Source organism: Mus musculus, chromosome 16 (assembly GCF_000001635.26).
Source record: "Mus musculus strain C57BL/6J chromosome 16, GRCm38.p6 C57BL/6J".
Taxonomy (NCBI): Eukaryota; Metazoa; Chordata; class Mammalia; order Rodentia; family Muridae; genus Mus; species Mus musculus.
Genome location: NC_000082.6, coordinates 90,271,271 through 90,287,002, shown reverse-complemented (window position 1 = coordinate 90,287,002; position 15,732 = coordinate 90,271,271). Strand labels below are relative to the sequence as shown.

General features: G+C 44.2%; 1 protein-coding gene across 9 annotated transcripts in view; it reads left to right on the top strand.

Moving 5' to 3' along the window:
• The first annotated feature begins 862 nt into the window (after positions 1-862).
• The window catches only part of Scaf4 (SR-related CTD-associated factor 4), a 57,191-nt gene continuing 42,321 nt past the window's right edge, over positions 863-15,732 (top strand). For 3 of the 9 annotated variants that reach the window (XM_006523011.3, XM_011246114.3, XM_006523010.4), the window contains exon 1: positions 2,507-3,000. In XM_006523011.3, the coding sequence (XP_006523074.1) occupies positions 2,971-3,000 (30 nt within the window). In that variant the 5' untranslated portion in view covers positions 2,507-2,970. Of the gene's footprint in view, positions 3,001-15,732 lie in introns of all 9 variants that reach the window. The other 6 variants (NM_178923.4, NM_001358402.1, XM_006523014.3 and 3 more) reach the window with 4 other exon arrangements.

Genomic DNA, 15,732 nt, shown 5'->3' with positions numbered 1-15,732 from the left:
CTTTCACCTTCATACAAACTGTTCCCTTATCCCAGAGTCCCAGATATCTTCTCAACTTGCTTGTCAATCTCTCTTTTCCTGCCTTCGCCTTCTATCCCGAGCATTGTTTGGGGTTTGTCCTCAGCACGCTGACCAATGTGTAAGATAAGTTTCTGGATACTAAACCGACATCCTCAGCACTTTTTTAAAAAAAAGATTTATTTATTTATTATATGTAAGTACACTGTAGCTGTCTTCAGACACCCCAGAAGAGGGCATCAGATCTCATTATGGATGGTTGTGGTTGCTGGGATTTGAACTCAGGACCTTCGGAAGAGCAGTCTGTGCTCTTAACCACTGAGCAGTGATTTAATTTTTAATTGCTATGTAATAGACGTATTTACCGGGTACAGTGTGGAACAGAAAGTGTACTATAGCCGGGCATGGTGGCGCACACCTTTAATCCCAGCACTAGGGAGGCAGAGGCAGACGAATTTCTGAGTTCGAGGCCAGCCTGGTCTACAGAGTGAGTTCCAGGACAGCCAGGGCTACACAGAGAAACTCTGTCTCGAAAAACAAAACAAAACAAACAAAAACAATGAGTAATGGTTAGCTCAGGGTGAGACAGCCATTAAAGCAATTTTGTATTATTTATTTATTTATGTATGTCTTTTAATCGAGGGTTTTGTTTTGTTTTTTTTCTGTTCTAGAATTTGCTCTGTAGACCAGGCTGGCCTTGATCTCTGAGATCCACCTGCCTCTAATCCCAGAGCAATGGATTTAAGGTGTGTGCCACCACCGACTGTCTTATTACTTCTCTGTGTGGATGATATATTCAGGGTCCTCTCTATGGTTACTTTGAACTTTACTATTAATTCTTTTTTTTTTTTTTAAGATTTATTTATTTATTTATTATATGTAAGTACACTGTAGCTGTCCTCAGACACTCCAGAAGAGGGAGTCAGATCTCGTTATGGATGGTTGTGAGCCACCATGTGGTTGCTGGGATTTGAACTCCTGACCTTCGGAAGAGCAGTCGGGTGCTCTTACCCACTGAGCCATCTCACCAGCCCTACTATTAATTCTTGTTAACCACAGCTATCCTATGGAGAGGCATTTCCTGATCCTTACCCTGTCGGAGTTGAACCCACAGCCTTGGTTAGGGCTGAGATTTTTCTTTTTCTTTTTTTTTTCCGAGACAGGGTTTCTCTGTATAGCCCTGGCTGGTCTCGAACTCAGAAATCCACCTGCCTCTGCCTCCCCAGTACTGGGATTAAAGGCGTGTGCCACCATGCTGGGCCAAACACCTTGTTCTTAAACACCTCTGCTCCTTGTCTGTCTGACTTTTCAGCTCCTGTTAGCTGTGCAGTATTGAATCCCAGGTATCTACCTCCTCTCAGCCATTTTCCTGGACTTTACCCATATCGCAAAAGCCCTCAGTTAACTATCCCAGGGACAGCTCAGATGGCTAGAGCCCGAAAAGATAACCGTCTAGCCAGATAAACTTGGGCATGGTGGTTAACTGAACTAGGCTGACTTAAATGAGGACACTGTTCATAGGCATTGACAAAGATTAGCCATTACGCCCTCAAACTCATTCCTTCCTTAAATTATTACCAAGTTGACGCAAACCCAGCACTCATGTCCTTCAAGAAGCAGTGTGCATCTTCCCTCCGGAACACCATTCTGTCTTTCCTCCAGTGCCTGATACCTTCAGCCTCATCATCTCCAGGGCCCGAAGCCATGCTGTTCCTGGCCCCACTTTCTTCCGCATGCATACTTTGCAGGATGTCAACCTGCATGATGCCCCCTTAAGAACAAAATCCTAACTCTGCTAGGATCTGGTCTCGGTAGGGCCAGTTGCTTTCCCTAAGTACCAGCCGGTTGTCCTCCAAGGAGAGGTGATAGCACAGCGCGCAAGGTCCAGAGGGCCCCTCCTTTCTCGAATTCTTTTAGGATGCTCGCCCTTTTCTACGGGAAGTAGTCCCCAACTTCCAGTACGAGTCAGGCCTTCTAGCTTTTATACTCATGCTCCACAAAAGTGAGGTTTCTACAGAAAAACTTTCATTTTTCACACACCCAACAGACAGCGGTCGCAGCGCGCGGCAGGCGGTGAGAACTCAAGTGAATCAGAACACACTTCTGCCGAGAGCGACCCAACGGGGTTTGGGGAGATTAGCGTTAGGGGTTCAGGAGCCCAGTCCTCGGAAGTTGCTCAGGGCGTCCACCAGGTCCGCACGCAAGTCGAAGCAGGGGACTTGGAGACTGCAGACGCTCACCCTCCGCGCTTTGTTTGTCGCAGCAGCAGGGCGCAGTCCTGCCCGGACACAATGCACCCCGGGAGCCGTCGTCCGGATCCTGAGCCCAGAAGACGGGAACTCTCCGCAGCCGCAACCGGCGGGAAAGCGCGCGACAACGCGCGGTCACACGCTAGCGGCTCGGCGCCGGTGGGGCGCGGAGGGGCGGGGCGTGGGCGGAGCCAAGCACGAGCGGGGCGGAGCCGGGCTCAGGAAGCGCTTGGAGGCCCGAGCTGTCCCAGGGTGCTTCGCGCGGCGTGCACTCGGGTCGCTGCCGCCATCCTGCTGGCGAAAGAGAGGAGAGAGACAGAGAGGCCCGCCCGCTCGCCGGCCGGGCCAGTGTGGGCCAGTGCGTGAGGGAGGGCGCGGGGGGCCGTGTCAGCGCGACGCAGAGCGCAGCCGCCGCCGCCAAACGGACATGTTGGAGCCCCGCGCTGCCGCCGCCTCCCATCCCTCCTCCGGCGCACGGGACTGAGCAGGGGCCCGCCGCCTCTGCCTGCGCTCGACCGGCCCAGCCTCGCCGCCTCGGCCGCAGCCCCTTCCTGCTCGGCCTCCGCCGCTCGTCGCCTCCCGTCCTCCTCCCCCTCCACGCCCAAGGGCCCTGCCGGCACCCGGCCCTACTCAGCCGCCGCTCCAGGTCTAGGTGACCGGCGGGCCCGGAGCAGCCGCAGCCGCCGCCGCAACGCGCGCGAACATGGACGCCGTCAACGCCTTCAACCAGGAGGTGAGGAGTGCTTGGGGTTAGGGCTGGTGCGGGCCACGCCGGGGCCGCTTCTCTCGCTGCCCGAGGGCTTTCGAGCACCGAGTCCGGGCGGGGACGCTTCCTGCCCCGGTTCCGGGGCAGCGGGCCTGGAGCCGGGGAGAGGTCGCGGCCACCGCCGGGGGCTGACCCCGCGCCCCTCCCCCGCCAGTGCCCCTTCGCCCCCTTCCGGCCTGTGCCGACTCCCGCTTCTTCAACGTGGCCCTTATGCTGCTCCCGGCCCCGTTATCGGCTTTACGGGGCCGGGATCCCGCCAGGGGCTGCAACGGAGCGCTCGGCCGACTCAGGGGCGGGAGTTCCCGCGAGTCCCGGGGCCGGCGTAGCAGCCGCCTGGGTTCTCCTGTTGCTCAGGCCGCGGCGCTGCGCGGCGGCCGCTGGACTCTGATCCCGGTTGGCGGAGACTTAGAGAGGGTGTCTGCCCTCCCACCTCCTGGATTGACACGCTCACAAATGAACATAGAGCGGTAGTTCCCTTGGCCTTTCTATCTAGAACGTGCCCTTTCTGTACATCGTGACACCTAAAAAGTTGAATGGGAGAGCAAAGTGTACGCCCCATTTAGTCCGCTAGTAAGGCTGCTTGGGTCTCCACCTGCTCACCCTCGCACCGCCCTCTCGGGGTACTTAATCCTCAGCTCCCTTCCTCAGGGACATTTACATGTGAAAACCTCCCCAAACCGGGAACAAAGCTGCCTGCCGCCTTAAAGCTCTCTAGTTGTATCTCTGATCGTTCCATGTGCTGCTTAGGGGCATAAAGTCCATACTATCTTATTTATCTGAATGGATGTGGGAGGAGGAGACGACCACTGATGCTTTAAAACGCAGTTACAGAGTGGAAACTATTGTGAATTAAGTTGGGGTATGTTTCCCGTTTCAAATACCACTGAAGGAATCTGATGTCATAGTTTGACACGTGTTGATGTGGTGTCAGAACTTGCTCCATCTCACAATGAGATTTCTGTGGCTCAGTTCGCAATAGTATTAGGTTGTTACTTCTCTTTCTATTCGTAGCGCTGCAGAAGGGGACCCTCCAATTAGTCCTGCAGTTGAGAATATTTATTGCTGTCCAAATTACCCCCTTAAAATACTTTTCCTCAGCTGAGGAGTCCATGTCTTTCCAGACAGCCGTAGTTGGCACTTGGTGATGGGAAGTGAGATGAAAGAGTTGACTAGAGGCTGGGCAGTGGTGGCGCACGCCTTAATCCGGGCACTTGGGAGGCAGAGGCAGGCGGATTTCTGAGTTGGAGGCCAACCTGGTCTACAAAGTGAGTTCCAGGACAGCCAGGGCTGCACAGAGAAACCCTGTGTCGAAAAAACAAAACAGAACAAAAAAAAAAAAACAACAATAACAAAAAAGAGTTGACTAGAGATGATTTTCAAAGCAGTAAAATAATGTGGGATCCCAGAAGTCAGTGATAATTCACTAACTACTCAAGTTGTACGTTGACTTGCACTCTTAGCAGGTGCTCATAGCAGGTGCCTGGCAAATGGTTCTTGAATAGAGGTGAATTTACACAAATGCCAGTCTTAAGATTTCAGACACACCTCTTGAGGTGAAAGCTAACCTGAAGGTCTAATGAACAAGAATTTTTCGTGTGTTTTTAAAGACCAGAAACATTCACTCCTTATTTAAGGTATTGTGGAAGGTATCTAATGTTAATCGTTCCACTGAATTAGGATTTTTAGACTACTAAGGAAGTGGTCAACAGATTAAAGACTTAAGGCCATCGAACCTTTTAAGGATAATAAAATTTGAAGCTTCTGGTTGAATGGATGAGGAAAAATAGCCTAAAACTGCAGTCCATTTGATTGCTTTGAAATATGAAACTTGTGTGTGGCTCTTTAAGAAGGGGAAATAGCATTTTGACCTTTAAATGGCATACTGAGCTTTTCTCGTAGATTTCCCTTTCATCCTAGTCTATGAACTTGAAGTTACACTTGTTAGGTGAATGCTGCCATTGCCAACTCTCTGCTAAGTTGCAAACTAAAACCTAAGGACTTGTGCTCATTCTTTTTCTCTCTCCCCCATTCAGAAAAACCTCACTGAGGAGGTCAGGTGCTTGTCAGTAACCCTGAATCTCCTAAGTCTGCTGGTGGCTTAAAAATGTTGAGTGTCCTTGTGTGTGTTTTTTTTTTGGTTTGGTTTTGTTTTGTTTTCGAGACAGGGTTTCTCTATGTAGCCCTGGCTGTCCTGGAACTCACTCTGTAGATCGGGCTGGCCTCTCAGAAATCTGCCTGCCTCTGCCTCCCAAGTGCTGAGATTAAAGGCGTGCGCCACCACGCCCAGCATTGGAAGACTCTCTGTCACTCAGGGAGCACGTCTAATAGGAAAAGAAGAGTTTTTCCTCTGTGTGTTGTGCGGTGTCCATGAGGTGTCAGTGGAAACTCAGAAGAAAAGGTTCCGTTTTAGGATTTCAGAGGCGGTGGTTTGAAGGGGCAGCAGGGCTGAGGACTGGGTAGCAGTTTGATTCTTGGAACCAGTGGATGGTAGTGTGTGGTGTGATGCTTCCCATCTAAAGGACTTGATGTCATTTCTGGCTGTGGTAAACATGGACGGTTTTAAGTAGTAAGATGGCAAGATTGTGTTCTGTTTGTATTGCTGTCATGTGGGAGAGGCATGAACGGATGTGAGCCAAAGTAATTCAGGGACCTTGGTGCCCGGCAGTTCCATAAATGGCTTTTGCCACTGTATTCTAGATGCCGAGATGGTGATGGTGCCATCAGTGTAAGCCAGTCTTCAAAATTAAGCTTGGTGGAGAAGAACGTGTGTTTGGTTGTGAAATAGGTTAAGTAGCTGTTGTGTGGAACGGTCACATGGATGTTTTTGGCAAGCCATAGGGAATGTAGTATTTAAAGTTGGAAGTAGCCAAAACAGGGACAGAGTCACTCTCAGATGGGTGCTGGTGCAAATTCCAGAGTGCAGGGGAGAGAGAGAGAGAGTATGCTTTGGCTTGCTTGTTGGGCACTTTATGTCTGCTTTAACAGGCATGTATTCCTGCAGCCTTGCACAGACATCCAGTTACATAGAGAGAGGCAGATTTTCAGAGAAGTTAAATAAAAATTCACTGAAGAAAGGGCCCATTTCTAAATATTGGCAGAGCCAAGGTTTGAATGTAAACGTCTTCTTAATTGATATGCTTTGTAGAGTACCAAGGGACTGGGCAACAGACTTATGGCCACTGAGCCTTTAAGGGTAATAGAATTTGAAGTTTGGGGTTGAATGCATAAGGAAGTAAGAGGTCAAGTGCACTCTTTGGTTGTTTGGTTTTGAGTAGTTAGAGTAGTTAGAGGATGGGTGATGGGAAGCACTGCTGAACAGCAGGCCATGTGTTTATGTGTGTTACACTATAAGGTTTAGTCTTGGTAGGAGGTGGGACTATCAGATGCGATTGGGCTGTTGGGGTGGTATGGCATGAACCCTAGTCTCTATGAGGTAGGAAGAGGCTTTGGGGCTGGAGGCATTGCCCTGGTTAAGAGTGCTGACTGCTCTTGCTGGAGACCTGGCCGCTCACACACCAGTCTGTAACTCCAGTTCCAGGCAATCTGATGCCCTCTTCTTGTGCACAGACATACATTCAGACAGAACATCCATATACATGAAATAAACTTGAAAGGAGAGAATTAAGCAGATTCAGGGAAGGAATGTGAAGAGGTGAGTTGAAAGCAGCAGGAGAAGGTTGGGAATGGTAAAAGGAAGGCAGATTGGGAATGATGTCACTGAAGTCTGCTTGGTACAGAAGAAGAAAGGCACTCATTAACTTGCTATTTGGGTGTACTATTCTCTCAAAGACACTGATAAATAAGTCTTGATGGACTAAGGCAGGTCCATGTTGGCCAATACTTTGTACTCTTCCTTGTGGTTTTCCTCAGTGTGAAAGTTTAAAATTTCGCTGAAGTTTATGGAATGAGTAAAAATTACAGAATTTTTTAGCTGGGTGGTGGGTGCCTTCAATCCCAGCACTTGGAAGGTAGAAAGTTACAGATTTTTAACCCCTATAATTATATTTTTAGGCTTTCAAAGAATATAGCCTACCCCTCCCATATATCTCTAATTTTAAAATCTTGAATGTATAAAAATACTGTAAATTTTTTTTAATGAAAATGAGTTTGTTTATTTTTTTTTAATTTAAAAATAGCTCTTTTTGTTTTTGTCCTCTCCTAAGCTGTTGCTTCCAACAGACAATCAGATGGTGAATTGAGGCCTGTGACCAATGAAGTCAGAGTCTGTGTTTGTACATATGTTGCTTTTTGTGCACATTAAATGTGCTTAAATTCTTCAAAGAATCCATTTTTGCTGATAAACTGCAATGAACTTTGTCAAATGTATTCCTGTGCACATCCCTCTGAGCTGACAGTTGTACTCACATTGCACTTTGACTCCTTTAGATTCTCAATGTTAAAGGCAATAGCAAACTGTATTTTTATATGTATTAGAAGTATAAACTCAAAGTATGGGGGGGGGGGAGTTCCATCAGTAACAGCCCCTGGCAAGCACTGTTGCACTATTGTGCTTGTGAGAAAATGAAAAAGGAGAGGAAGCATCTAGAGTCTTGACATGACTACGGCACCAACGAGCTTTCTGAGGTGTTAGCACTGAGGTGTGGCATACAGTGCTGCTTTGCAGGGAGGGGAGAAATAGAAGTAGTCTTAAGACCCAGCTATCTTAAAGTCAGACAGATTAAGCTGTGAGGACTTGGTTATGAGCTGATGCTCTGCGGCCGGCCGCTCTTGACTCAGCACTTACCCTGAAAGGAGAAGTCTGTCAGCTGGGAGCTTGCTGTCCCTGCTTACACTGTAAGTGCCTTGATGTTTCACCTCTTGGTTACTAGGGACGATTGTTCAATGGAACTTAGATCTCTGTTGAGACTATTCCTGTTTTTTAACCTGCAATGTTAATACTTTTTAAATCAATCTTTATTGAGAGATCTGAGTGGGAAAAGGTTTCAGAATGCTCTTATTTTGTAAAAGGGACATACTAATCTGTTAGCAGCTTTCTACAGGATTTGCCTTGTTATTCCAGGAGAGTTTGGATTCTGTTAGTTACCGTTTTCTTCTATTCCCAAGTCTGTCTCTGTCAGTGTTCGAAGTCTATTTACACAGTAATAATGGAAGGAAATTTGGCTCTTCAGAACATTCCAACAGCACTTATCCCTAATGTTGATAAAAATGTGTTCCTCTTTAACATTTTTGTCAAGTATTTAGCTCCAGAAAAAATTACCTATATAATAATAAATTGATTTAAAGATAAATATGAGTAATAGAAAGATTTAGTTTTTACATATGGTTAAACAGAATTGGAGATAATCTAATACCTTTTTTTTTTTTTTAAAGAAAGATGACAAAATGATGGTTTTCTTTGTTTAAAGCCAGAAATAAGTTGTAGGTTTTTGGCCATGGGCTAGAAGAAGACACAGTTTAAGTATTTTCGAGTTACTTTGTATGGATGTCTGTACACATTGAAATCACATTTTAAATTACCTTGATAACACAGTATTATATCCCCTGACCATGACTGTTAGAGTCAGCAGTTGTGTGGCTTGTTGGTTACATTCCTTACTTTATAGTTAGAGTGTTTTGTTTGTTTTTTATTGTTGTTGTTGTTGTTTTTTTCCCGAGACAGGGTTTCTCTGTGTAGCCCTGGCTGTCCTGGAACTCACTCTGTAGACCAGGCTGGCCTCAAACCCCGAGTGCTCAAAATCCGCCTGCCTCTGCCTCCCGAGTGCTGGGATCAAAGGCATGTGCCACCACGCCCAGCATAGGTAGAGCTCTTTACTGATGTATATGAACTGACACCTTACCAGGTAGCTGGGTTAGAGTAATCTGAAAACCAGGGGAAACTCTGGGAAGCAGTTAAGAATTAGAAACTAGGTTTTTTGTTGTTGTTTTGGGTTTTTTGTTTTTGTTTTTCCACTTGTTATGTTTTATCAGAGGCGAGTGGACAATAGACCCACTAAAAATGGGCAGCCATGCAGTTAGCTCTCCAAAGTTCTCATTTGTTTGGATAATTGGAGTGCCATAGTATAAGCCCATGTGATTAGTAGTCTGCACTGGAACAGACTCTAGATGGGCAGAAGAGTTGACAGTGCAGGGTTTTCTTCACAGACACTTATTTTCACAAACATAATCAGTAATTAGGTTTAAAAAAGGGCCAAAATGCGGGTGTGGTGGTGCACGCCTTTAATCCCAGCACTCGGGAGGCAGAGGCAGGTGGATTTCTTAGTTCGAGGCCAGCCTGGTCTACAAAGTGAGTTGCAGGACAGCCAGGGCTACACAGAGAAACCCTGTCTCGAAAAAACCAAAAAAAAAAAAAAAAAGAAAAAAAGCCAAAAAAGAAATTTGAACTGTATACACATGCATAGAATCATACCAGTTGCAAGTACGTATCACAGCAGAAAAGTGTAGTTAGTTAGTACCTAATAAAACTTCTTTTAAAAGGTTTATTTTATTTATTTATTTTATGTATATGAGTACACTGTTCCTCTCTTCAGACACACCGGAAGAGGGTATCAAATCCCATTACAGATGGCTGTGAGCCACCATGTGGTTGCTGAGAATTGCACTCAGGACCTCTGGAAGAGCAATCAGTGCTCTTAACCTCTGAGCCAATTCGTCGGCCTGTAAATTGTTTTGTCAGTGGCTACTAAACTTAACCTTCACAATTTTGTTCAGTAGACAGTTAAATGACTAGATACCCTTAACTGAAGAAAAAATAATCTTTTAATTACAAAGTTGTACATGAGGCAGCATGTTTATAGGCAGGAAGTCCCTGGGAGTCTGGTAGGAACATAAAAAGCCTGGTTGACAATAAGACTGAGAACTCCTAATACCGGCTATGTGTGCAGCATTGATTTTAGTGTCAGTTATCATCTTAATCAAAAACTACCCTACGGAGAGAGGCAAGTGAAAGTACTCGCTGAGAGTCTCACCACCTGAGTTCAGTCCCTGGAACCTTAGCAAAGGTGAAAGGAGTGAAACCACCCCGTCAAGTTGTCATCTGGCCTCCACATACGCTCCCACACACCACAGACTTCTGTCTTAATTCAGTCATGCTTTTTACCTCAAAAAACAGTGTCTGATTTTTTACCTGTTTATACCACTGTAAACTTCTGTATGAATTCCCATTTCCCATTTGTCATTTAGTAATGACATTCTGCATAATTTTTGTTCATGAGGCTTCAGTTTTAAAGCTCCATATTCACTGTATGTTTGACACTTATTCTAGCTCTTTGCAAGTATATTAGAAACATAATCTCAGCAAGGAGAAGGCATTGATATAACCAGCATAGTTGAGTATATTGCTCAAACACAGGAATATACTCAGGTATATCACAAGACTGGAGACACTGGACCCAAAGAAATCTCAGTTTCATAATTTTTTACAGTGACTATTTGGAACTGACAACTTGAGGTGGGGAAATGGGTATTTCCTGATGAACTTATGCTCAGTGGATTTGCGCTCTAGGTTATATGTAGGCTTGCCAGTGGAATGTTGGTTAATCCCAGCAGGAGCCACTGTACTCCTTTAGGACTTAAGAGTCTAGACTAACAAGATACTAGGATGGTGGGATATTTTATTCCTGATGGTATTTAAATTACAAATACTTAATGGTAAGTAAAGAATAAACAGAGCATGTGTTGTGTTTAGACCGGATCTTATTTATCCTATTCCCTAGGCCACTAGTCTACTGGTGGAGTTGCCTCTCTCTATAAGCTATTGTGTTAAAGCAGTTGACCAACTTTGTAGTATATAATCTACCTCTGAAAGATCTCCAGTGTTTTTGTGTACTTAATAATGAGATTTCTATTTTGTCCTCTCCCTGTTCTTGGTTAGCACTAACTTTTAACTGAAGCAATAAAACCCTACCTACATAGGGTATAACTACATTATTATTATAATGTATCTAAGTTTTTATAGGTTTTATTTTATTTGTAGGAGCATTTTGCCTGTGCATCAGGTGCACACTGCCAGCAGAGGCCAGAAGGGGAGATTTCTGAGAATTGCAGTTATGGGTGGTTGTAAAGCCACCATGTGGGTACAGGGAACTGAACCTGTTGTTCTGCAAGAGCAGCAGGTGCTCCATTGCGCCTTGTAACTCCTTAGGTAACATGGTATCCCTTACAAATAAACGCCTAGAGTGAGGATGTGGCTCATTTCGGTAGTGTTTGTTGTGTCAGCATAAGGTCGATTGTGGATCCCAGCATCCACTTAAAAGTCTGGGCTTGGGGATCCCTGGGCACTGAACGGGTGAGCGCCACAAGTTTCTCTGTATAGCACTTGAAGTCCTGCCAACTTCCTTTGTAGGTCAGGCTGGCCTCCTACTCAAACAGATCTGCCTGCTTCTGCCTCCCAAGTGCTGGGATTAAAGGCTTTGTGCAGGTGCCACCACACATTTTTTTAAAATGTGTATGTATCATCTAATTCCTAAGATTTGACAAACAATAATAGTTAAGTCCACCAAAGAAAGGATAGCTAAACCATGGTGATTGTCACATGCAAGTCTTTCTCTTTCTTGGGAACAGGATCTTTCTTTGTAATTCAGATGAGCAGGTAACACTGTAGCCCAGACTACTTCTGAGTGTGCAGCAGTCAGTGCCTGGCTCTGTTGTGATAGGATAACAGGTATGTGCCATTATGGTGGCTGTCCAAATTTATATAAAGGCCCTTCATTGTTGTCCAGTATTCTAAAAACCAGTGAATTGTACAGTTTTAGAGTATAGTTTCATTATATTTAAAAAAAAAAACTTTTTAAAACTCAAATGTTACATTATGACAAACCATTTTACTATTTCTTGCTCAATTTGGTTGTTAGATTGAAAACAAAATCTGTTAGCCAACCACATGGCTTTGTAAATTATTGTGTTGAGTGGGGCAGTGGTGGCAAAACACATGTGGCAGGTAGAGGGAGAGGAAGGAGGAATTCTTGTTTTTGAAGCCAAACTTGGTCTATAGAGCGAACGACAACCAAGACTGCAGAGAAACCTTGTCTTGAAAAACTTAAAGAAAAAAATTATTTTGTTGATTTCTAAATTTTATTCAGAAGGTATATTTGTGGGTTTTTTTTTTTTTTCCTTCCAAGATAGGGTTTCTCTGTATAGCTCTGGCTGTCCTGAAACTCACTCTGTAGACCAGGCTGGCCTTGAACTCAGAAATCCGCCTGCCTCTGCCTCCCAAGTGCTGGGATTAAAGGCATACGCCACCACTGCCCGGCTGGTATATTTGTTTTTGATGTGATATTTTTAAGAAGTTAGCTAGAAGAGACAGGAAAAGCCAAGAGAGGGTAGAAATTCTGTGTTTGCTCATTGATAACAACCAGGTGCTATAGCTAATATTATGTATCTGTCTAAATGCTAAAACTTTTTCTAATTATTTTCCAATAAAATGATTTAACATTTTTGAAACAAGCTCTTTTGTTCTTTGTTGATGTCTAGGAGGAAATACTGAAAAAGATTCTTCATAGGTGATTTCAATGAGATACTAATGTTCAAGTTCACTAGTGAAGCATAATAATAATTAATAATAATAATTGTTCTTGAAACCTGGCTCTGTGTTAGTGAACTAGAGCAGTGGCAGAGACAAGCATGGACAGTCTAGAATATTGCTGTGTGTGTGGTGGGTGTGTGTACACACCACAGTGTGCTTGTGGAGGTCAGGATAACCATATGGAGTTAGTGCTACCTTTGCATGGGTCCTGGGGATTGAACTCCGGTGACAAGCACCTTTATCCACTTACCCATCCTGCCAGCACCAGCGTCTTTAGCATCACCTTCTGGTGCATTTCTTGAGCAAATGGAAGGGAGTTTGGATTGACTGCAGTTCTGTGAACCAGAGTGGAGGTAAGGATGGAAGACCTGGTGTTGGAAACAGGAGCTGAACAGCTACACAACAAAACAACAGACGGTGAGGGAAGTGTCACTTGAAATTGTAGGCAGAGTTCTCTAAAATGAAACATAAATTGGGATATGTTTTAGGGCAGATCATTAGAAACTACTTTGAAAATGCCTTCTATCAACAGTAAGTGTAACAAGTTTGGACTTAGTAAGAGGTTAGAGTAAAGCAAGTGAGCCTCGCTTGTGCTACTGTGCTGTTTTCATGGGGAACACATGCTGTTAAGATCACATGGTTTTATGGTTAATATCAACAAGTTTTACATTTACATGTGTTTATTTTGTAAAATGTTTCTCTAAATTCTGGAATTATAAAATTTGATACATTTATGGGGAAATGTGATAAATAGAAAATTAAGGGAAAAATTGATTTGAACTGTGTCTGGTTTGAAACGTGTAGAAATCTGAGGAGTAGGTTTTATAAAGAAGTAGGTGGGGAAATGTGCTACTTATATCAAACTAAAGACCTTGGGTTGGAGTGTAGAGAGCACTTGCACATAGAGACCCAAGGGTTGGTCCCCAGTACCAAAGGGGACAGAGAAAAGGGGCTGGAAAGAAGAATTCAAGACACTGTTCATGGGAGCAGTGAAGCAACACAGTACCTTTCCCCTGCTTGTTTTTAAAACAACTTTTTTGAAGTTTTTTTTTTTTTTTTTAAAGATTTATTTATTACATGTAAGTACACTGTAGCTGTCTTCAGACACACCAGAGGAGGGTGCCAGATCTCGTTACAGATGGTTGTGAGCCACCATGTGGTTGCTGGGATTTGAACTCTGGACCTTCGGAAGAGCAGTCGGGTGCTCTTACCCACTGAGCCATCTCACCAGCCCCCAACTTTTTTGAAGTTAAAGTGTTTTTCTGTTGATGGTAGGCCTGTCTACATATAAGCAACTGAAAAGTGTTGGTTAAACATTTAGGCTTCAAAGGATTTGGCACCCCTCAAAAAAGTAGAATTTATGTGGAAATAAGACATTTTTAAAAGGACCCTTCCTTTAATGCACAGATGTCATTTACAAATACACATACAACCATAGTTTTCCAGATATGCATTTTCTACTCAGCGTGCACTGCTAAGAATTTAAAGAGTAAAAGTTTTTAAATACTATTTTTGTAATTAAAAAATTTTATTAAAAAGGTGGATATATAGTATTATATATATTAGACATATAAATAATATATATCTAAGTTGAGTATGCCAGTACTACTAGGTTCTAAAATTTGCAAGCAGCATAGACTGCAACCAAATAGAACTTACTTCATGGACAAGTCATACCTGACATTGATGAGTAGCTGTCTTCAGACGCACCAGAAGAGGGCGTTAGATCCCATTGCAGATGGTTGTGAGCCGCCATGTGGGTGTGGGATTTGAACTTAGGACCTCTGGAAGAGCAGCCCGTGCTCTTAACCTTTTTTATTTATTTATTTATTTATTTATTTATTATATGCAAGTACACTGTAGTTGTCTTCAGACACCCAAGAAGAGGGCATCAGATCTCATTACTGATGGTTGTGAGCCACCATGTGGTTGCTGGGATTTGAACTCACCACCTTCAGAAGAGCAGTCGATGCTCTTAACCGCTGAGCCATCTCTCCAGCCCCCGCTCTTAACCTTTGAGTCATCTCTCCAGCCCAGTAAATAACACATTAAAGATCTAAAATGAAATGCTATGTCAGAAGGTCCTTTAAGTTACCCCTGCCCGTTTAAGTTACCCCTGACCTGTTTTAGTAATGGTTTTTGGAGTTATCTTTAGGCTATAATTAGCTGGACAAGCATTCCTCTGCCCTGTCCCCCCCATGACAGTTCTCTTTTGTTGAGAAATTTATGAATACTTTTATGTTATTCAACATCATAGTTGTGTTGGCTTTAGCTTTTGATTGGGTAAAAACTTGTGCATTGGATACATTGAGTCAAAAACCAAGAGTGGAGTGGAATGGAGTGCCTTTGAAACCTGCATCTTACTGAAGACTTTGATACCTGCCTGTCACTGCTAATATTTGTATGATTCTTTCAGAAGCATCCCCCCCTTTTGGAGGGGGGGTTTCAAGACAGGGTTTCTCTGTGTAGCCCTGGCTGTCCTGGAACTCACTCTGTAGTTCAGGCTGGCCTTGAGCTCAAAAATCAGCCTGCCTCTGCTTCCCAAGTGCTGGAATTAAAGGCGTGCGCCACCAATGCCTAGCTGTTGCTCTTATTTTGAGGCAAGGTTTCTCTGTAGGCCTGGCTGTCCTGGAACTCACTCTGTAGACCAGGCTGGCCTCGAACTCAGAAATCCGCCTGCCTCTGCCTCCCGAGTGCTGGGATTAAAGGCATGTGCCACCACACCCAGCCCGCTTTTTTTTTCTCTCTCTCTTTCTTTCTTGTTTTTTTTTTTTTGTTTTGTTTTGTTTTGTTCTTTTTTTTTTTTTTTTTTTTTTTTGTGCCACATGTGAATGTGGGGTCAGAGGACAGCTTTCAGGAATCAGTTCTCTCTTCTGTATGGATTTGAGAAGCCAGCTCAGTCTTGATGGCATGTGTCTTTGCTGTCTGTCCCACTGTCTAATCTTGGGTTTTTGTCTGTTTCCTTAAACTTTGCAGTTAAACAGGAATAATAAGACTTAAAGGAAAAATACTTTGTCATCTTAGAATTTATATAATATTAGCAAAGAAGAGAACAGTAGGCATACTTATAATCTATTGGGAAGTAAATTTGAGAAAAACAATTTTCAAGTTTAAGGAAAAGAAAGGTTGGGCTAAGTACCATTATAAAGAATGTTTAAGGTGCCGGAGAGATGGCTCCATGGCTAGGTGCTTGCTGTGGCAAGGCATCCTGGAAACCC